Source organism: Malaclemys terrapin, chromosome 10, assembly GCF_027887155.1.
Source record: "Malaclemys terrapin pileata isolate rMalTer1 chromosome 10, rMalTer1.hap1, whole genome shotgun sequence".
Taxonomy (NCBI): Eukaryota; Metazoa; Chordata; order Testudines; family Emydidae; genus Malaclemys; species Malaclemys terrapin.
In genome coordinates, this window is record NC_071514.1 from 28,859,894 (window position 1) to 28,884,424 (window position 24,531).

The 24,531-nt window shown below is 38.6% G+C and overlaps 1 protein-coding gene across 2 annotated transcripts in view; it reads right to left on the reverse strand.

Moving 5' to 3' along the window:
- The window catches only part of THSD4 (thrombospondin type 1 domain containing 4), a 641,818-nt gene that overhangs the window by 369,844 nt on the left and 247,443 nt on the right, over positions 1-24,531 (reverse strand). For both annotated transcript variants that reach the window (XR_008446511.1, XM_054042518.1), the window contains exon 7: positions 18,029-18,165. Coding sequence is in view for 1 of the 2 variants with exons in the window: in XM_054042518.1 (XP_053898493.1) it covers positions 18,029-18,165 (137 nt within the window). In the remaining variant the exon portion in view is untranslated. The remainder of the gene's footprint in view (positions 1-18,028; positions 18,166-24,531) is intronic.

Genomic DNA, 24,531 nt, shown 5'->3' on the forward strand with positions numbered 1-24,531 from the left:
GATCCTGAAATTGGAGGCCCAGGACAGATTTTCTGTATGAAATTACTGGCCTATTTCTAAGGTCTGGTCTATACCTGAATCGGCGGGTAGAAATAGACCTCTCGGGGATCCCCGAATCAGCGCTCTAACTCCACCAGCGGAGGTGGTAGTAAGCGGCGCCGACAAAAAGCTGCAGAAGTCGATTTTGCCGCCGTCCTCACAACGGGGTAAGTCGACTGCGATATGTCGAATTCAGCTACGCTATTCACGTAGCTGAATTTGCGTATCTTAAATCGACTCCCCGCTGTAGTGTAGATGTACCCTAAGTTTCAGTCCATATTCTGTTGTAACGAGGAGAGCCAGCCAGTACATGCATCTCTTAGTAGTAACCAATCTTCCCTTTAAAATATTTCCTCCCACTGCTTGTCCAGGTGTTAAATAGAGCCCTTAAAAATCTGAGTTGAAACCTATTTCTTTTGTAGGCTTATTGATTCTTTACAATAAAAGCTCAATTATGTTGTTTCTCTTTGCTATTTAACCTCAGAACAAAGGTCTCTCACTAGCTGCAAGATCCTCTTTTACAATTGCCTTCCTGCCTCTTCAGAATGAATTTCAGCAGGCTGTGTTTTCTTGTGCATTTTTTCTTTGAACTGCTGTGCTTCCTTCATTTTGAGTTAGTTTAATATGAAACAGATTTGGTTCTCTTGTTTACTTAAAAGGCGTTAACTATAAATTAGTAATTCTTGAATGTGAGGCATCATGTGTGCTGCTGCCCCCTCAACTGCAGTGCAGATGGGAAAGGGGGCCTGTTTCACTCTTCATTATTCCCCCTCCATTGCAAATGCAGTACCACGATGCACTCCCTCATTCTGAAGGCTATCCTATTACACTAATGTACAGACACAGGTTTGTTTGGCTAGAATGTGTCCTTTTAGCATTTAGGAACGGGACTGGAGAGACAGAATGGCTTTGAATTCAGCATTCTGGATTATTTTCTCCACTTTCTTATGTCAGTTTGTACTGGATTTGTCACCATGGCACAGGACAGACATTTAATTTAAAAGTGACACCACTGATCATAAGTTGTTGACCTGCCTGTGGATCACAATGGGAGTGGATGGGTCTGCTCTTGGGTGGCTCCATTACTTTCTTGCTGAGTGTTTCCAAAGGATGAATTTTAGGTAATTGTCCATCATTCCCCAGGACACACTTCACAGGGCTACCTCTTCTCTTATTATTTTGAGGTGTAGTATGTACGACTACCTACACCTCCTACATGGGAGAGTTAATAAGGTGGCATGCTCTACTGTGCTTTTAGTATGTCTCATCCTGCTGTCAGTCAGTACAGTTAATTGCTTTACCTAGTATCTCACTGAGATTTGAGCATGCATGAAGGCTTCCTGGTCAAAGCACAATTCCAATAAGAGGGAAGCAATGCTAATAGGTTGGGGAGAAGCAGTAGGAAGATGTGGTGGAAAAAAAACCACATCCTTCCCTCTGATTGAGGATGTGTGACTGTCATTTATTACATGAGTTTGCAATCTGTGGGTAATGATGAATGATCAGCTACTATTAGATGATCATACAGCAGCAGTGACCAGGAGAACGCTATTTATTCGTGGTACTTCAGTGGGAGTTCTGGGTGTTCAGTGCCTCTAAAAAAAACCAAAGGTGTTAGAGGTCTCAAAAAATGGAAGCATCATAAATATTGAACACACTTGAAAGTTTTTGCCCTGGAGCATTAAACAAAGAGAGAGGCAAACTGTGAAGACCAGAGTCTGACATGAGCAGAGAACATGGGCTTTTGGGCTGAGTGAAAGGAGCAGGAAAGAGTGAGCCAGAGGTGGCATATGATAGAAAAGATTGGAACAGAATGACAGAGAAAAAGATGGTTCTTCAGACAGTGGAATCATAAAGGAGTCCCAGAAACAAAGACGGAAACAGAACACAAGACTGCAGAGCCTAGAAACAGAAAGCAAAACCCAAAGGGGAACACTCAGATACTCCCGCTTGGAAATATTTCCAGGGAAAGTGTGTAATAAATAAAGAATGTTTTTACACACAAGCAAATGTAAGTTGATTTGTTTACTCAGGAAAAAAAATCCAGGTCCTACAATGTTTGGCAAAGTCATTTCATTTTACATTCTTTTAAGGTCCCAGGGTTTTCTGACACAACACTTTTCTTTGGCCTTCTATCCCTGATTAATTATCACATGGTCTGACTCACACTCTGTGATGACTAAAATGAAAGACCATTAACATTACATCAGTGTTGCTACTATTACTGCCGATAATCAGTGAATATTTAGCTCAAGGGCTACCTACGCTAGACCAAAAAGATGTGTTAGTCCAGTGCTGAACAAGCTTTTTTGTTAAAACCACTATCGTTCATGTATCTTAATCTGCCTAGGTATTGCAGACTAGGGTTTCTTTTCTATTTGATTGGTTATTTTTCTAAACATATTTAGGTTCCAAGTATAAATCTTCAAAAGTATGGTTAATTTGAGTTTATTTCTATGTTATGTGAAATCTGCCTTAACCAATTTATAGTAAACACACACCCAGCTCTTGCACAGCACTTTTCATCTCTAGGTCTCAAATTGCCTTCCAAAGGTTAGTTAAGCATTATTGTCCCCATTTTACAGATGTGGAAACTGAGACAAAAAGTGAAGAAAAAAATCACGTTTCCTGACTCAGAAAACATCATCCTGTCCTCTGAACCACACCTCCTCCCTCAGGTCAACAGGGTGCAGGACAAAGGGCACAGGAGTTTGAGTCTAGGGCATACTCATCTTCCTTGGGTTACCTGATTTGTCGGCATGCTTTAGATGTTCAGGTATTTCCTATCATCAGACTTTGCACCAGTTTCATTTCAGTTCAAAGCTGCTAATCTGATACTGAACAGAGGGAGACTTTGCAGTCTCTTTTACATGCAGTAGTTGTACATGCTGTGTATCATATTCCAGAAGAAACTTAAATTAGGGCATGGCTGAAGATAATATCCCAATAATAAAATGATCTTGTTTTATACTTACAGGAAGGCAAAAGACAAGTTGAAAGATACTAATGTGTGCAAAGTCTTCTTGGACAGGGAAATCCCAACAGAAGGAACCTATCTACAATATAACAGAGGCTCACTGTCTTTGGAAAACACTGTTAACATGAAACTATACAAGGAGTCAAGGGGTGGAGGGTTCTTAGCTCCCAGGAACCTGTTTCTTCCATTAACACCTTATTAATGCCAGGCAGGTGTTTCCCAAAGCAATGCCTGGCATTAGCAAGTCGTTATGGGGAGAAACAATGGAGAGTTCATATTTCCAGCAGCCAAGGAAACATAACAGTGTATGCAGAAAGCACAGTAAGAGAACACATTCTACCATAATTAAATATATTTTAATTCTCTTTAGTTTTGTACACACTGGATTATTTTTGTTGCATATTTAGGAGCTCTACTTTTTTGCCAGTAAATATAACCATTCCTAACAGAGTCTCCAACAACAGCAAAATTTCACTCAAAACGAGGTATGAAAACAGCAAGTAAGCTCAAGTTGTTCTGCTTATTTTATAGTGAAGGAATCCTACTTTTTTATATGAAGAAAACAATGTACACCACAAAAATTCAGTGTTAAGCTCTCAAGTTTACCGCATGTTATGCTCGGTCATGGTGGACATTAATAAAACCCCAAAACAAACAATTTCTGAATGTTTCAATCAAGCCACTTTTATTTAATTCTTAAAAGCTATTCAATATAACAGTAACCTATTTCTCCACCTCCGGGATGCACATCTCTGTGTGTGTGGTCCGATCCTGACAAAAGCTACCAGTAACATATAGCTCTATGCCATTCTAATTTTTAAGATAATTTAAATAATTGCATATTCCAAGACTAGCTTTTAGAATGGGGTCAAATACCTGTACTCACACTCCATTAGATCTGCCCTTCCTCAAAAGCAAACAAAGTTCCAAACCTCAGACCCGCACTGTGCCTGTGTGGTTCCAATTAAACACTGCAGACCTCATTGTGCCATTAAGGCACAAGCCTGTGTTTAGGGTGGTGCAGAACCGCTGTGGCCCCACAGGGTATTCCAAGAGCTATTGTACCTCAGGCACAAACCTTTACAAAAGCTCCCTGCATGTTGGAGAAAGCACCCCCACTGTGTCAGCTCTGAGGATGCACTCAGATAGAATGAGAAGGAGCATGGAATAAGACAAGCAGATGGCCATGGTCAGCTAATTCATTTGACTGGGTTCAAACGGGGAATAAGCCCATTGGTCCACATGCCCTTCCCCCTTACACACTAATGCAAGGGACAACCACACACTATTATTGCTAGTAGTCATGTTTATTATGGTAGTGCTATTAATCATGTTTATTATATTTAAAATGGAGCCCCCTTGTATATATATACTGATACTGTATATGCACAGTGTCTGCCCCAAAGCACTTTCAATCTATACAGACACAGGGTAGGTAGGGGTAAGGGATATAAAGCCTGGCCCTTAATATTAGAAATGTAATAATCTTCAATACTGGAAGTGGAATAAGCAGTATATAATTAAGGTGAGATCCCTATGAGAAATAGATTTTTCCACATGGGAATGATCTTTCTTAACCTTTCCAATGTCTACCTTCCACCGCTTGTGAGTTATGAGAAAAGCCCTAACACCTGGAAACTCCACAGTTCCTACTGTTATGTTTTCTGGCTCTGATTTATATATATATAATCTTTAGAATTTCCTAATTTATATTTATGGTGTGGTCCATAGTTTTGCTAACTTGACACTGGCGTCTAGGTCGCCATGGGAGCTCTTTACCTAACCACACTTTTGTATGCCAGAGCTGCAGAAGAATGGACCATGTTTCATATGGCTGACTGAATCTCTACCCCGTAAAGTCTGCTTGGATTTCAGTATGATATGTGCTTTCCTCAGTATAAATTATATCTTTGAAAGGTTGTAAAATAAAATGTCTACAGCTTGACTGAGGGTCCTTTCTTTACTAAACTAAAGCTACTTACTGACTGCATCATGGAACTGCTTTGATATTCACCGATCAGATATTACAAGAAGTTACCTAGAGGATGAAATATCAACAAGCACTCAAATGAGAAAATTAGATACCAAAAATGAGAAGAGAAAGGAAATAGCTGCTTCATATAATGTAGACAATTTACAAGAGCCTTTTAACTGCTGTCTAGCGCAACATCAGGGGAGCGAGATAATTTCTATCTCAATCCAGTCTTCATGTGATGTCCTCTTGTAAAGTGCGCCACTTTGTGGCTACTAGTTTCTCTGCAAAATCAACTGCTTTGTCATTTGCTTTACAGCTTTGGAATGACTATTTTGCTCTTTTCAAAACTACATTGCTCCACTGTTCACATGCCCTCTCCCACTTAGTTGTCATGAGTGGGAAATATCTACAGTACTGTGAATTGTCTAGAATTTAACATACAGAACTTCCACTAACAGTACAAAAATGAGATCAAAGTGATGGCCTGTACTATAAATTCTTTAAAATAAATCTTTCCTCAGATTTTCTTCCCTTAGTGGTTAAAAACCCTTCAGAATTCCATTTACACTCTTCTTTCATACTTTTAAAAGTCTTTGAAGCGCACCTTCCTGACTTTAAAAAAATCAAGAAAGGCTGATATTGATGTGAAGCTAAAGGGGTCTCCTGGCATTAGAATCAAATGACCCCTATGGCTGGAGGAGATGCTGGAGAAAGACAGATTTGTCCTTAATCCAGCGATATTTCAGTCATTGAAACTTACTTTTATGGAGGTTTAGGACACCTGAGGGCAAGATATAGCAAAAAAAGACAAATATAAAAGATTATATTGACAAACTATTTCCAGACCTGTATTTTGGTGTACATGTATTAGCAATGCACAGCTATTCAGCATTTGCCATAACAACAACTAACAACAATAGTGAGGCAAAGTTTAATGAAATGACCACCCAAAAGGTGAGATCTTCCCCAAAACTCACCAGGCAGTATCCTGTTCAAAGGCTGCAAATTATGCGCACACACACAAAACCCACAATATCAATAAATAAATAATAAAACTGGTTCTTGGGAGATTTCTGGTACTTCCTGCTTTTGGGTGGGCTGAAAAAAGTATTAACAATCTTTCCTATTTTTTCCAGGGTCATTTTTAAATGACTAAAGTGTTTGTGAAAGAGGCTGGTTTCATATGGAATTCAGAGTCCAGCCCAGGAAGCACATAATAATTGTGATGGATGTGGGGCAGCTCTGCAATAATTTGTTAATACTGTATATAGTGTGGCTACTGGTATATTAACTGTATGAATACAATAATGTAGTTTAGCATTAGGCTGTTGTAAAAGACAACCAGGAAACAAACAATAGATTGAGATAAATTACCTCCCCATAAAAACAACGAGGAGTCCTTGTGGCACCTTAGAGACTAACACATTTATTGGGCATAAGCTTTCGTGGGCTATAACCCACTTCATCAGATGCATGGAGTAGAAAATACAGTAGGCAGGTATAAATATACAGCACATGAAAAGATGGGAGTTACTTTACTAAGTGCGGGGTAGTGCTAACGAGACCAATTCAATTAGGGTGGACGTGGCCCATTCCCAACAGTTGACAAGAAGGGGTGAATATCAACAGTGGGAAAACTAAAATAATAATAACAAACTCAGTAACAGACTTAAAAGTCGCCATTATTCAACAAAAAAACTTCAACGAGAAACTGCAGAACTGGAATTAATTTGCAAACTTGATACCATTGAATTAGGCCTGAATAAAGACTGGGAGTGGCTGGGTCACTACAAAAAATAATTTAAGCAGTTATAAAGAGACACTTTGTCCAGAGGTCAGGAAGTTGCTGCTGAGATGCTGTTCTGAGAGTGACACACACACAGATAGCGCTGGGCATGTCTGAAGAGCCTAGGCCAGCCTAGGTCACCTAGGTCAGCCTGGATGGTAGTGCTTTAGGTAAAACACAGGCATGCATATAGACACTGTTCTAAAATCCTTCCCCCCACCTCATGTTATGCTACATTTCTACTGTTAAGGTTAAATAATACTTTGGTTTAAGAGGCTGCCTTGTCAATGAATTCACCACTGGTCTCAGATTCCAGACCATTGCTGGGGTAGCATGATTGATCCACAGGGTACTGTAGCCCAGAGCCCCATCTAAGAGTGAGAAGAACCATATGGATTACACCCCAGAGAAGTAAAAGTATGAGGCCTGCCACCTGCACTCAGAGGGATGGGACAGATGTGCAGCTAGCCCTGTAACCGTGACACTCATAAAATGGCAACAGTGATTTCAGAACAAGAAAGTCTAGCTGAATAAATATAACTCCTTCACACACCCTTTCCATAGAAAATATGGAGTCTGCTCAAAATATACACAATATTAGAGGTGGAAAAGCCTTAGATCAAGTTTGCCCCCTGTACGCACAAGATCATGTACCCAGCACATCACTCTTCTGAAATGATCATTTCTGTCTTAATTGGAATGAGATGTGAAGAGTCCACAGCAGAATTTAAAACAATTGGTGGCGTAAGTATTACTCCCCCCACAAACACAAAATACAGACCACAAATGTCATCAGAACAGATCGTGTTATTTGAAATAGGGATTTATTCTTGTTATACTAAAGAAACAAAAAGTGTCCAGAAGATAGTGATACAGACCATGTAAACTGGCTCTTTAGACAGTGTATTCAGCCATTTTTTTTAAATTATTTTTCCATAAAATCCATAGCAGCACAAAATAATGTGCAAATTAGGAATAACTGCAATGTATAACCATATTCTCAATGAGCTTGATCATTTTGAGATGCATTTTATTGTAGTCTGTGAGTGAGCAGACTCCAGTACTGCTAACAGCTGTTGTGTAGTATATTTTTGTAAAAAAAATAGATTTTTAAAGTTTAAACCAACCTATTTAGCTACAACAGGGGGCAGGGCTCCAGGTCAGTTCTTATTTCATCCAAACCAGTTTGCCCATCCCTACTTGTAAAAACATCATTGGCATCTACAGACAAAATTAAGAGAATCATTTCATATGTTGCTAAGGGAAAAACTGTCAAGCAAATCATAATGGGTAAGACTTGCTTAATAAAGTAAATGTATGTGTTATTGAATATGGTGCTTCATGTTAATCAAGCTATGCAAGTAGCATCCACTCCAAAAATCATTTAAATTTTTAAAAGACATTTTCCCAAACAGAACTCTGTGCATGTTTGTGCAGAGTCAGAGAGAAAGAGAGGGAGGATACTTCCTTCAGAAAAATAGCCATTCTTTAGCACAAAAGACACAAATCTATTGGTTTCTTAATTTACTTCATTCCTATGATGTATCATTGTGTTCATTCGACAATCCATGGAGACTCATGTTATTGATATTTATAGAGTTTTTAAAAGCACAAGATGCTTTCCAAATATGTAAAAAACAACCCCCCCAAACCAAGCAGACAGGCAATATTTCCTGCTTTAAAGATTCGCTTGTACACAAGTTACTTTGATAAGAAATCCCTAAGGTGCAAGACAATTAAGTTAGGTAAAACTTGGCTCCCTCAATAATTTCAAATACAATGGGAAATGGCTGATGACTGAGACTGCATTGTTTAAAATTTCTCAACACAAGAAGAGGTAAATTATTCTCAAGAGGCAAGGCACGAAACGAGAGACAGCTAATCTGATATGTAAGTTACAATATCATACACCGACTTTGTTTCAACACAGAAGGTGAAATCCCACCGTCACTGACGTCAATGGAGCCAGGATTTCACCCATATGGTGTCACTCTACCATGAGCCTCATCCTGCAATCAGGGAAATCAATGGGAGTTTTGTAACTGACTTCACGGGAAGCAGAACTGAGCTGTAAATGGGGTAGGTGGGATATGGTAACTACAGTACCTATAATAAACACTAGGTGACACTGTATACTAAGATTAGGGAAATATAATGTCCTTGAAAGATCCCCTTCAAATACCAAATCGGGGCTTTGAAACAATTAAAAATAGACAGGTTCCGAAGAATCTATCTGAGACAGGTCGCAGTAGCAGTTCAGTTTAGTTTCAGACAGCAAATTGAGAATGCTGGAGGTATCTACGAAGTTTGCTTTTACTAAAATACCACATCCTACTGCATTAAAAGGCACCTGGTAAACTGTGACACATCAGATACAAGTCATCAACTGAAGAGGAAGGGGTTTTTGTTTGTTTTTAACTTTACACAATTTAAGAGTATTTACAGAAAATCTCTAAAGGTATTTGCAGTCCCACTATTACTTTAATGACACCTATTCTTTGTGGTATTTATCTTCACTGAAAAAAAATGAGAGTTAATACAAAGATTAGGAGCCATATCTGAAACTGCTGTAAATATGGCATTGCTTCACTGACATCAGTGAAATTACACCGATTTGCACCAGCTGTGGCTCTAGACCATTTAGACCAGACTCCATTGGCTGTGCAAGTGATTTATGCTTGTGAATAGGAGTTCTATGTGCAACCCCCCTCAGTACAACACAGCCAGGCAGGAAATGTCTGAAAGATTCAAAAGTGTCAAAAAAAACACCCAAAACCTTCTTTACCCAGTGCTAATGCCATACAGCCTCATTCTGAGAGGTGCTGAGCATCTGCAATTCCTGTCATAGTTTTCCCAAATGCCAGATTTATGAAAAAATAGCAACCTCTTGGTTAACTGTATTTAATTTCCTTTTCAGAATGGGTGTTGGGACCATCAAACAAACATGCTATCAAACAGTAGTTAAATGCTTCCCCCTCTTAAAATTTACTCAAAGCTTTTTTCTGAGCAGCACATGTGTAGCGTTATAGTCATGGGCCACAGAAAGATGCTATAAACACTGAAGGCAAACTGTAGCATTAGGTAATACATTTGGATTATTTCAATCCTCCCCATTTTATTTTCCTTATTTCCATCAACCCCTCAGTACGCATGAAAGCAAACTGATGCTGGAGGTCTATATATCTGGACCACTGGGTCAACATTATGGTTTTTAAACTTTGGTATTTTATAGACATTACCCAGATGCTTTTTGAGTGATGAAAGCCTTACACCTTATTTAAATAAATAAAATACATTAAACAAAACTCGGTGCAAAACTATAAAAAAATTGATACTAAAAATATAGTTTATTCAAATATCTTATGTATACAAGGAGATTGAGTTGGCTTTCACCCAGCCCAGTAAATGCAGAATTCAAATTTACTCTTTTCTCCAAAATTTCCATGGGGTATTACAAATAAAGCTAAAACCCATATTGTTCAATTTCCCATAAGCCTGTGAAACTGTTTAATTATGTTCACATAGACTTGCTCATTACTGATCCTAGATCTGATTGTCAAGGGATGGTCTAGAATTTAAAAGTTAAAAAACCAACAACAACAAAAAACCCATATACTCTCCACTACCAATTTCACTACTCACCAGTAATAGCTATCCTCACAAGGGGCACAAGAATGTAGCCAGGATGACTATTTCATGAATAGCTCCTTCAGTTACTTGCATAATGATGGAGGTGATATGTGCCATATTTCCAGCTGAGGAAAACTTAATGAGATTCTCTGTAGTTTCTATTAGCACCACTCTTTAATCCCATGGAAGATTCATTGTTCAGCAACATGAGAGGATAAATGTATTGCCTTTACCCCAGCACCTTTCACACAGATTATATTAATATTCTAGCATTTATTGTGCTGCAAATAGCTGTGTAACTAATGCTTTTGTCTCCTATGTACCATCCCTTTACATTTCTAGGAGACTATTGGATGCAGCTACTATTGTGTGTTTAGTTCAGCCCAAGACAGGACATAGATACACATACTATGCTGTCTCAAGGATACTTTAATTTTAAATTAAAGGGAAACTAAAATCAAAACCAAGAAAGAAAAAAAGTAAAGTCATTCACACTGAAATTATAAGTTGCTCTTTGTGCACAAAAAACATAACTGAATTATCATTATAATGAATACAATCTTTTAAGTGATAGGTCCTGCACCACTATTCCTCTTAGAGTGGAATCCCGCAATTCTCCCACTCACAAGTCCACTGGCTACAACACCTCTGTTCACAACCATGAGTCCTGAGATGACTCACCTGGGTTTGGTTTGGCATTTGCAAGAGACATCCCTATGGGAGCTGTTACCAGTAGGTAAATGCAACAATTTAGAATAGCTTCACCAAAACAAAGTATTATGTATTTATCCATAGAAACAAAGCATTCAGACAAAAAGATTTTAACAACAAGAAAACCACATACATCTTACTTAAAGCTTAGGTAGATCTAACTTATCACACACACCCCTGTTTCTGGCATTGAAGGGTCAATCGTCAAGACCAGCAATCAATGCCTTCTTCTGTCTCTTCACCTTTAGGGCTGAGGTTTTTGTTTCATCTTCCCTGATTGGATTTTCCCTGGCCCCACTTTGGAGCCTGTTGCTCAGAACATGGCAGGGGTAAAAGTTCAAAGAATCGACACTGTATTATTTGTTAATTACCAGCGCTTGGATTATCTGAAGTCATTGGCTTTGGTTCCTGCCAATGTGCAAAACCACCTAAGAGACTGAAGTCACATATCTTCAGGAAATTACCCTCTAGTTCTTGTTTAGCAAGCAAAATGATAACTATAAAGCAAGCAACAAGGAGTCTGGTGGCACCTTAAAGACTAACAGATTTATTTGGGCATAAGCTTTCATGGGTAAAAACCTCACTTCTTCGGATGCAGCAAACAGAGGATCACATAATAGGCATAAATTATATTACAGTTACCCCTCTCCTACATTCTTGATAATACACATGTAGGAATTGCTTCCCATTTAAACAGAAATCCTTCTGCACAGCCAAGCAAACTGATATAGAGCAGATGGGGGGGGAGGTAGAAGGTAGGTTACCAAATAAGATCATACGGATGTTTTTTTTATAAATTTTTTTTATAAAATTAAAGCAAATCTTTGTATTTGTATCTAATGCATGGCACAGGATTGAAACATGAACACTGCCAGTTGGAACTTTGCTTGTAAAGGTATGTTTTGGATGGCTGGAGAAAACAGAACTAGAACATGACGAAGTGTGTTGATGATTTCTCTTGCTAACAAAGGGAAAGGCCATGAGATACGGGCTGTAGTCCACGAAAGCTTATGCTCTAATAAATTTGTTAGTCTCTAAGGTGCCACAAGTACTCCTGTTCTTCTTTTTGCGGATACAGACTAACACGGCTGTTACTCTGAAGTTTGAACTGTTTATCCCCTAAAAACTTGGATGTGCAAATATTTGTCTTAATCACTGTAATCTCTTGCTTGTCAGCAGCTGATAACGATGCATAAACATTTTGGAGGAACACACTGACGTCAGGGGAGTTACTCCAGATTTACAATGATGTAAGTAGGCGCAGAAGTTATCCTCAAATCTTTCCAGGCCTGTTAGTTAAACTTTAAAAACCTGTGAACCTTTTTGTTTGACTTTAAAGGAGGAACATTTCTAATGGGAAACAGTAAAGTAAAAAGGAAACCTGTCAAAATTAAAGATCGGTTTCCAACTTCCTGGGTTTTATTTGTTTTTAAGTTCTTTCCTCTCCACCCCCATAAGATCTTTCTTACAACTAAGGGAAAGTTTTTGAATAACTGCCTTTCAGTAACCTGTGGTTAAAGTGACTGACCCAATAAAAAATGTAATTTAATACATTCCTCCTGCTGTCAACATCAGGAAACAAACTGCTCTAGTTACTCTCCCATCTTCTATAAGAAGTCAAGTTGAAATGGCTCATCTCAAGATAGAATGCAGTGAAACTTACCTCTATATTGCTGTTCATCTCACACGCAAGCCTGCTTGTGTCTTGTTAGGGTTTTTGCTCACTAAAGTCCAGTTGCAAGGAGGCTAAGAGCCAGATTCTGCCACCATTATTTGTGTTGAGTAGTAACTTAGTCCGTTATTTCATGGTTAATAAGGTGGACGAATCTAATCCTAAATTAGTAACTATGTTGCACCAAGACACTGGGGTGAATTATGCCCCAATATTAGTGAATATTAGGTTGCACATGTTTCCACTTGATTCCAATGGGATCCCTGTTCACCAATCCAAAGGCAGAATCTGGCCCACTGTATGCCAGAACTACAAATGAAAATTTTTTTTTGCCACAGTTCCACAAAGAAGCTAATTAATTACTCACTCTCTGAAGGCCTTTCTAATCAACTGGCTCAGTGCAGTTCTGAATTTGACAATCTGCATCCCATTATCAAAACTCTGACATATATCATCCGACCCAAAGGGTGGTATGTGCAGTCAAATACAGTCATGATCCCTAAGGAAAACATTTTTGGGCTCCATTCAGCTGTGCAATTTTATTGGCAAGATTTCTTTGTACCTTTCAGCTCCATTCAGAAGCAGTTTCCTGCAATGCAACCAGCTTTTGTTTGAAGACAGAAGCTTTAATCTTGTGCTGAAAATATCCAGCTCCTCCAGGCACCAATGCTTGTTTGGTCACATCTGGAGTACCCATGACCGGTAATGTGATAGCAAGTGTTTGTTCCCACCTATTCCTTCACTGCTATGCCTAGGAATATTACACTAATACTAAACAAGCTTGACTTGTTTTCTTACTCGATGAGGAAAGGGCAAGATCCTACAAATGTTATTTTTAATGTATTGACCCAAGACATTGTCTGGATATACCACAAGGAGGACAGGAGACTTGTTAAGGGTTTTAATCAGGCCGCAACTTTATTATATGTCTGGGACTACCCGGCAGATAAAGTGTACAGTGCAGGCAAATCCATGCTTATTCAAAGCAATTCTCTGGGGCTTTCACCAGCCCCCTTTTGTTTAATCCATGCTTATTCAAATTATTTTTCCGGGGCTTTCACCAGCCCCCCTTTGTTTCCATCCAGGTCCCCCAGCCGACCCATGGCTTGGATCTTACCATCCACCAGCCTTGTAAAAGGGTTAAGGAGGGCTATGAGAACCTGAACCAAAACTTCTTTAATTTTATGCATCTTTGTCTTCCCATCCAGAACCACAGACAAGAAGTGCAAAAATACTACATGAAAAACTGTGCTTGCGGTATTTCTGTCTTAACAAGGAGTGCCAAAAAGGTTGCATCAAAAGCCTGTTCTCATGAGAAGTTTTGCTCAGTTTTGCAGGCCCAAGTGATTAGGACAGAGCAAGTGAGAACCCTGACTTTTTGAGGTTCACTTATCACTACTACAACTAGCAACAAAATCATTGGGATAAAAACAAGAACAAAAAAAATAGGGTGGAATAAGATGGTGCAAAAATAGTGAAAAGTAAGACAGATGTATCAAAGTAGAAAACATCAAACAGAGAAGAAATGCAAGTTATACAATCTAATCTTTTTTAAATTTTTGAACTGGAGAATAATGAGATAATTGCACACCAAATTAAGTTAACTGATATATGTGATCAGTTATGACATGAGTTATGAACATCCCATAGTTATAGCAAAACTGCACAAGATTTTGTAGTAAGTACTGTTCAGTATACAGTAGTTTCACTGAAAATAATGGTAACTATAAACTACCCCATCATATAATAATTATGCAAACAACTCATGTTACCATGCTGGTTAAAGAAGGCTAACAGCCAGTATTGAATTACTGACCTCACAGCGTTTGCAAAAGAAGGTCCGAGCAGATGAGGCTAAGAAATGCATTTACCAAAGCAGGAAGAAGGAATTCTGAAGGGAATCAGAATCATGTCAGAACAGGTGGTCAAGAAATTAAAGTACGGACAAAACTCCAGGAGCAGACAGAATAATCCCAGAAGTCTGAAGAAAGTCACAGGAAAAAAAGAGGGATTTCATTAGTGAATATAGTTAAACTAGGAATAGTTTAAAATAGGTTCTCTTTTCGGAAACTTGCATTTTCAGGATCAGTTTAATATTCAAAGAACCTGGTTAAAGTTTCTGGCTTGCTTGCTGGGGAGCCCACCCTTCTCTGAATACACTAAAAAGAGTGACCAAATTTCTAAATACTTATCCTCTTTCTGGTGCTTCTTTTATGTAGTACTTGGTGTGAAAGCTTTCCCATACAAGAACAGCATTTTGCACAATTTCAAAAGGGGAGAAGTCACATTTGTCCAATAATTAAATAGGTTTTAAAATTTAATTTTTCTTCAAACCAAACAAGCTGTAGTCATATCTCCAAATGCACATGCAGAGTGCAGAAAAGCATGCCCAATTTAAGCCAAATCCCCTAAATGCACACACAAACTGAGGTAAGAATGCATATACACAACATCACACATTGAGTATTAATCAAAACATAAGAACATAAGAATGGCATAAGAATGTTAAGTTTATCAATTAATTCCAAAACCACCTCTAGTGACACTTCAATCTGTGACAGTTCCTCAGATTTGTCACCTACAAAAGCCGGCTCAGGTTTGGGAATCTCCCTAACATCCTCAGCCAGGAAGACTGAAGCAAAGAATCTGTTTAGTTTCTCCGCAATGACTTTATCGTCTTTAAGCGCTCCTTATCTATCTCGATCATCGAGGGGCCCCACTGGTTGTTTAGCAGGCTTCCTGCTTCTGATGTACTTAAAAAACATTTTGTTATTACCTTTTGAGTTTTTGGCTAGTTGTTCTTCAAACTCCTCTTTGGCTTTTCTTATTATATTTTTACACTTACTTGGCAGTGTTTATTGAGTTCCACAAATGGAAAGCACTATGGAAATGCAAATTGCTGTGTCAACTTAATAATTGCTGTGTACATACTAACATGATAGGAGCTGTTAGTGTTTATCAAATGTAAGTGTTTTTAAGTCACCTTAATTCCCATACATGATAAACTAATCTAAATACCTGCATGACAGATTTCCCCCTCTTTTTTTTTTTTTTTTTAGATCCTATAATGTTACAGTTCTGATTTAAAACCACAAAGGAAGGATTCAACATTAAGTAAAAACATTTAACTTATTTGATGTAATCTAGCAAGCAGAACATATTCTGCCCCTTTGATACACTAACACCACACATTAAATCTAGGAAAGAAGATTTTTTTCTGTCCAAGTAGAAATGTTACACATTGCAGTGATTACAATTACACTATTGAATGCATTAGATTTATTAACCCATAATAGGAAACCTTTACTGAAGCTATACATTCGTGCATACACAATATGGATAATTTCAATGTCCAAGCGCCTGATTGTTCCTATGAATCAAGTACATTAATGTCTAAATAACCTAAATTGTACCTGCAAACAACTGAGCCCCTTATCCTGCCTATTTGGAGACACTATCCATGTCCTTACTTATCTTACCCTCTCACTCTACTCTGATGTTGAGAGAACCAACACAGAGTATAGAGGTGTAGAGTGCTTTTAGGGCCTTTAGCACCTATAGAAGTGGGCAGAATTGGTTTCATTTAAGTTCTTTTGGGAATGATATGCTATGCCAATTCATTGAACATTACTAAATAAGAAGCTTTAAAAATAAATACAGATGTGACCAGTATAATAGTAAGTAACAAAGCATAAGAATCCCAGGTAGTAGCCATTTCATATTCACACTATCGATTTGGAACACATATTAGGTTTTTGACATCTCATCCGGAGATTTGGAAATTAACAAACCGCATATGAACTTCATGATGGCAAAATTCTGAACAATATTTCTCATTAGGTTCCTGAGAAGCCATCATTCCTTTTTATCCTAGACTTCCAAATATAGACACATCATCCTATATTCTGTATTTGCAGAAAGCATCAGGAAAACAGGGCTGCTGGTTCAATAAAACGTCCATATCTCAATTCCGCTATTGGCCACCGATCAGAATTGTAATTTAAAAAAAATTCTGGCTCCTTATGAATCAGTTTTAGATCAAGGCATCTTTACTGATAAGCAACTTCCCACGTATCTGTCATCTACAAAGAAAACTCAAATCTAAGACTGCCTGTACTGCTAAAAATACAAATATAGACATATACATGGCATTGTCCAGATGTGTACAAGTAGGAGGAATAGAAAAGGGTTCTAATTTATATGGGATTTCTTCTGGCAAAGCAACAACTAAATTTGTCCTTTTTCATATTTGAATTTATAAGTCACATTTCACACCACTTGTTAAAACTTTCCAATGTTTCTTCTGCCTACTGATACTGGAAACATCAAACATTAAATGCCACTTATTTGCAATTATTAGGTTTCTTTTCTAAACCCCTTCCCATATACCAGAGACTCGAAAAGCAAGCTCTCTTTTGCAAATGCAACAGATAAGAGCTTTTTACACATTTTTCTTATCTTATTGCATCAGAGGTTTTAAATAAACATAAACATCACATTTTGCATAAGAGTGCTATCATCTCACAGAAACTGCAGGACATTTACCCTTTATGATGAGAATCCATACAGCAGATTGTGTAAAGTCAACACAGTACCTCATTTGGACTCCAAAGAAATGACTGTATATCCAACATACAATAATTTATGTTCTACCAACAGAACAGTAGATAACCAATAAGGAGAATAATTTGCATCTCTTAACTGCACATATGGGCTGATGGGAAAAATTACAGTGTTGCTGGTTAAATGACATGTACTTTAACATTTAATTGAATAAAAGTGAACACTAAGTCTTACCATCTGTTTCAGCTGAGAAAGAAGAGAGATATCTACATTCCAAAGCTAAAGCGAAGTTGCTTTCTTACTTTTTATTTTTACTTCCATTGTTTAGCTTAAAAATTACTGGGGAGTTTAATTTGACATAGGGATAAACACCTCTTTTGCAAGAAGCTAAATATATGAGGAAATTCACTGAAAGCCATCTTAATTCTGGTCAGAAACTTCCACACAACCTTTCAAAATTCTCTCAGTCGCTATTTTTCAGGTTTACATATAAGTAAAGTATGATAAGGGCACGTATTTTTCCTATCTATGAAAAATATACAGTATATATAAAGTTAACAAGACACCAGATGTTCACAAATCAGATTGCATCAATTATTATTGTAACTCACATAACATATAACAGACTCCCCAAGATGAATTGCTAAAGTTCACATATTAAGATGCTGGACTTACCTTGCATTGCCCAGACACACAGACTGCAGTTCCATTTTGATCACATGGCGTGCCGTCTATTACTTTTTCAGCTTGTCTCACATAGAACCGGTAGCCTATTGCTCGGCAATTCAGTTCACACTTCTGACTTCCCTTCACTAAAGAAAGAAAAAGGCATAAGTTCCTGCTACCAAGTCTACAGATGTGGTTTAAAAAAAGAAATTAAATATTAGGCTAAGACCTTACCCCTGATTTGGAGAGGCAAAAAAAAACAAGTAGGCAAGTAGTCTATAAATGTCCTATCTATATCAAACAAACATTGGATAGGAAAATATCATTTTTTAACCTCAAGATTATTGCTGGTTTTGGAGAATTCTACAGAAGATTTTTTAAAACAACAGAATAGCTTTTCCAAACACCAGCCTTATAAATCCCTGGCCTTCACTCCAAGTCGTTTGAATGTAATACTGTAGCTGAGAGAGAGACCCAGAAAGAGAGGAACACACACATATTATACAACTAACATGATAAATGCCTAACTTCATGGCTCTGTCACCTGGTACTGATTGTTGCTTCCCTTTCCTGTTCCTATTCCTTTGTCTACATGATTTCTCTTAGGATGAGAAGTCCCTCAGAGCAGGGACTGTGTCTTCCCTTTTGTCAGTCAGTGAACTTGGGAGATATAAAATTAAATAACTAAAACAACAATGGGCCCTAATGAAGAAAGGTCAGCGTAGAATGAAAAACTAAAAATTGGATACTTTGGTTGAACAAAACTCTTCTCTAAGATCCTGACACTACTAAGACCCTGACACAGCAAAACACTTATGTACATACTTAACTTTAAGCGCATACGTAGTTCCATGTTCAATTCATGTGCATAAAGTACTTTGCTGGATTGGAGCCTAAACCAGACCTTAAATCAAAACTGAGGAAATACATCCTCAAATCTGAGCCCATCAAAATATACTCCAGTACAATTGGGCCACAGCTTATAGGTACCCTTCACAGGCTCATCTGCAATTCTAAAGTCCCAGAGACGGATGATGATAGAGAAAAAGAAAAGAAAAAAAAAAAGGGAGAAAGTGCAGATTCCACCTTAAATCACATCTAAAGAAGAAAGTGCCTGGAAGTCAATTGCTCAGGATCAGCAACAGAGCATTCTTAGTTGCTGTCTCTAAGCTTGAAATTCATTCCCTATGATGGTCAGAGAAACCCTGATATTGATGAGCTTCAGGTCACATTGAAGTCTTCTCTGCTCAATCAAAATACAACACGTAGTCAGTTTATTTATTATTACAGCAGGTGAGTTCCTGTTGAGAGTTAGGACACTGCCAATTGTCTGAGTCGGTTTTAGTGACCAATATTTTTGTATGTTTTTGATTCTGTTGGAAAGTGCGTAACTAGACAAATACTTTAATAAATAAAAGCTGCACTAATAGCCAGTTTGCTCTGCAAATATGTTATTTAGGAAATGAAAGCAGGAAGAGTTGTCACCATTATGGAGGTTCATTTGAGGTGGACTGATAAGAAGTTATAAAGTGTATTAATAAGGGACATCCATGGGAAGGCACAACAGATTATACTAAAGCTGATGACAATCTGTACATACAAATGAGAGTACATGACTATGTAAGGGTTATAATATATCAGCAGGCAACATCTGTGGATATGCTAGAGGCAGAGTAAAAGGGCTACAGGCTCAGAGAGAAAGAAATTTGATATTTTCTACTCCATACTCATCCCTCCATCCCTGGTATCAAGCGGAGGGCCCCAAGGGTCGGTTTTGTTCAATATCTTCATTAATGATCTAGAGGATCACCCTCAGCAAGTTTGCAGATGACACTAAACTGGGAGGAGTGGTAGATATGCTGGAGGGTAGGGATAGGATACAGAAGGACCTAGACAAATTGGAGGATTGGGCCAAAAGAAATCTGATGAGGTTCAACAAGGACAAGTGCAGAGTCCTGCACTTGGGTGGAAGAATCCCATGCACTGTTACAGACTAGCGACTGAATGGCCAGGCAGCAGTTCAGCAGAAAAGGACCTAGGGGTCACAGTGGACGAGAAGCTGGATATGAGTCAACAGTGTGCCCTTGTTGCCAAGAAGGCTAACGACATTTTGGGCTGTATAAGTAGAGACATTGCCAGCAGATGGAGGAACGTGATCATTCCCCTCTACTCGACATTGGTGAGGCCTCATCTGGAGTACTGTGTCCAGTTTTGGGCCCCACTCTACAAGGAGGATGTGGAAAAATTGGAGAGAGTCCAATGGAGAGCAACAAAAATGATTAAGGGGCTAGAGAACATGATTTACGAGGAGAGGCTGAGGGAACTGGGATTGTTTAGTCTGCAGAAGAGAAGAATGGGGGGGGGGGGGGATCGATAGCTGCTTTAAACTACCTGAAAGGGGGTTCCAAAGAGGATAGATTTAGACTGTTCTCAGTGGTACCAGATGACAGAACAAGGAGTAATGTTCTCAAGTTGCAGTGGGGGAGGTTTAGGTTGGATATTAGGAAAAACTTTTTCACTAGGAGGGTGGTGAAGTATTGGAATGGGTTACCTAGGGAGGTGGTGGAATCTCCTTCCTTAGAGGTTTTTAAGGTCAGTCTTGACAAATCCCTGGCTGGGATGATTTAGTTGGGGATTGGTCCTGCTTTGAGCAGGGGGTTGGACTAGATGACTTCCTGAGATCCCTTCAAACCCTGATATTCTACGATTCTATGAACTCTTAACACAATGCATGAACAAAAATATTTGTTTAAAAAAATCCATGCAAAAAATTATGCAACTAACAAGACATTTTCTAAACATTATAGTTGAATTACCCAGGGCCAAGCTGCCCTCCACTGTGGCAAAACCCATTTGGATCTGAGGGAGTTTTCTCCAAATTCTTCCATTGAGGTAGGTGTGAATGGGTTGTCAACACAAACAAAATAAACAGGGGCTCTAGCTCCCAAAGAGAATGGATTACTAGTGACACAAGGACTTCCAGGAAGAAGCTTTGTGTCTTCACATTGATTCTGGGTAGCCCACCATGACCCCTGTGACAGTGCAGATTCGGCATTAGCAGTCACCCCTGGAATCAATTCCCCAACTCTTATATTTTCGTGATTCCCTGAGGTGTTTGAGAGCACAAAGCTGGTCATCCACCCACCCCTCCCAACTTTTAAAACCTAGACCCCAGACTTTTATTGCATCTCAGCCCATCACCCAGCCTTCATCTGTAAGTGGTTTTTCTAGATTGCAAATCCTTCAGTGCAAGACCATGTGTTCTTCTAGTCTGCAAAGGCACCCGGCACACTGTTGTTGCCATACCAGCAACAGAAACATTTCCATATAGTATGTTTTTCCCTTCATGATGAAACATCAGCAGTTCAAGTACTGAAGAATAGCTGAGCAGTGCAGCAGACTGTCCTATTATGTTCGGTATTATATGCCCTAAATTTTTGCTTGCTTATTACAAAGTGTTCAGCTTAGCCTCGTGTTCTAAATTCTTTCTAAAACAGTCATAAAACTCCTATCAGCACAAACCCGTCTCTAGAAAACTTCTTTTTGGCAGAAAGAAAATGTCTGTAGACACTTCTTTAAAACAATCCTCCAGATATCAATGTTTCCTTTCTTGCAAATGCAACCAACATAAAGTGTTTTATTACCGCAACTACAATAATGCGTCAACTAATTTCAATACAGCTACTGTACCACCTTAATATCAGGGACCAGGCTCTCCAGATATCAAAATACAGTAATCCTTAAATAAGAATTGATTTCAAAGCATGGGAAATACTCAGAGGGTGTAATCTGGCCTTCTCAACAAGAGAGCAAAGTCTCCATGGTCATAATGTATATTCATTAATCCCCAAGTTCAATGGCAAAGAAATGGGAAGAAGAGAGTATTCATCCTGCTATATATGGATGAAAAACATATGGACCAAAGTTGATGTTGTTTAAATGAAAGAGAATCTATCCACCACACTTTTAAAGGTATAGTGTTATAAAGGGGTAAATTGCTCATAATGCTCACACAGCAGATTAAATACACAACTCCTGTAGGAAATGGATGGCTCATGGATTTAGAAATAAGCTAAAAAGCCTTTCATCTTTAAGTCACCAGTTCAAATCCATCCCTAGGTGAAAGTGACAAAATCATTACCATTTCATGGCTGTTCAGTGGCCTGCATGTATTGAGTTAATGATCTTAGTTCAGTCCAACTGTCCATATTGCAACTCGCACTTGCATTACTGATACCTTTGAATGACCCTGTTATTCCTACTAGTAGTTTCTCAAAAATGTGGCTGAGATATGCCAGAGGGCCAGATGAAGCAAGTTTTCCATGCTTCTTCCTTATTAATCTGACTAAACAGAGGACTCCAACACCTTCTATAAGGAATACATTACTTTTACCACTAGGATGTCTGGGTATTATGGCCCTGATGTGTGCTTAGCTAGATTGGGGCCTATGGGCTTCATCCACTGCAACATTCCCTGAGGTCTGAGTCAAAAAACAAATCACACTTGATTTGCAAAGTACTTGAACTTCCCATTCTATTTTAAAGTGCTCAATTTTCCACTCTCCAGGCAGAGCAGGGGTGTGGGGAAGAAGGAGAGGGGCAGCACATATCATTTTGGTAAAGTTCTTGGCCTCTTATGGAAGAGTTTGTGACACATGCTGTTCTTGTTACATATTTAACTGCCCTTTTGAGAACAAGCCAGTTGTAAATCCAACACAAACCCTGCTGCATTTCTCTTGGGCTACAACACAGGGTAGGAAGCTGTAATGACATGGACAGGTTCTGAATTTAAGATGAAAAGACAACGTGACCATATACAAGATAACAGAGTTCCTTTCCCTCTGGGACAGGAGCTCCCAGGGGCTGGTTCACATTCTGATGAATTTTTAAAAGGTAGTTTTAATTCATTTACTTTTTTTGTTATTAGATCCTCTGAGTTACTCCCAATTTATTAGGTGAGATGAAGTCCCATTTGTGTGACTACCATATATAGTTTGAGAAACCCTGATTTATAGCTTTCACTTCACAGCATTAAATTAATGATGGAAAAAATCTGCAAGGGCTCTTAAAGCACTTGAGTTCATTAAGCCTATAAATTGGGGGCGGGGGAGACCGCTAAAGTCAGAAATTATTTTGCAAATCCAGTAACATTTAGCTTTCTTTAAAAAGCTAAATGTTATATAGCATTGAACTAAACACTTAGCAGACTATTTCTGTGTAAAGGACTGATCATGCAAAGGTGCTGAGAGCCTCCTTGTTTCAATGGAAATTGAGGGCATTCAGCAACTCAGGTGAGCACTTCGCTGGAGTTGACCCCAACTTGCAGAAGTACAGTTCCCAGGAGACCTGTGCTGAAATGAGACTGTACTGTAAAGAGTGTAATTTTTTTTGAGAAAACATATATTTATGTATGTTGTTTAAAAAAGTGAATTTGGTGTTCATGAAAGATGCCAGGTTGACAGCTCTTACCCATGAAGATGTTAATGTATCCAGAGCAGGTCTGGTGCCAAGCAAGCTTATTTCACACTGCCCTACCAATATCTCTAAGCTGTAGGATCCCCTTGAATGGCTGAGATTTTTCATTTCCCTGCCCATTCAATCCTTTCATTTTTCATTTCCCTGCCCATTCTCTGCTGTTACTGGCAACAAGGGATTCAATTAATGCCAACTAAGATTCCAGCAAATAGAGAGAAAACTATTAGGCAACCTATTCCTCTCCTACTCTCATGTTGTGGATGCCTACCCATGAAGAAGTGGGTTAAGATAGGTCATTACACACAGATTGCTAACCATTCTTCAAAGGACAACAGCTTTGGTCACCATTAATCGGGACTGGCTTTGAACTAGCATTCCCAAAGTGAAAGGCACCATTAGCTCATTAACTACTGCCAACATCATCCAGTCCCCCAAGGTAAAAACATTAATTAAAAGTGGAAATCAGGGTGGGGATATGAGCAATAATATTTGACACAGTAAGAAATTAAAGGGCCACCTGTTTGGTATATTTTAATTCTTCTATAGAAATACTGTTTGTTCTTTTCCCCTTTTTGAAAGGGTTACAAAATAACCTGAATAAACCCCATGCATTCTAGAATTACCAGTTTAATTAAACCAGACCTGGGAAAATTATATCATAGACTGTCTACACTCCAATTAAAAGGAAATGGTCCAGATGTTTAGGCCTCTGCTGTAACTGCTGTAACTCAAAGTTTGTTTATTAATTTACAATAGCTCTTCACTGCCAGATTCTATACCATTTTCCCCTCAAATGATTTGTTGCCCAGTTTTATTATTACACTGCACTTCACCACTGTAGTAGTTGAATGTAAACTATGTTATGCTTGGCACCATTTTACTGCAATTGTGAGTGCACAAACAGCCTGATAGGGCCTGTTGGGCAGCATATGCAGCCTCAGGGAACCGAAATAACTCGTATTTTCAGGAAAGCTGGTTGAATAGTCCTTATGGTAGAGATTATAATCTTCCAAATGCAATGCGGTATGCAGTGTAGT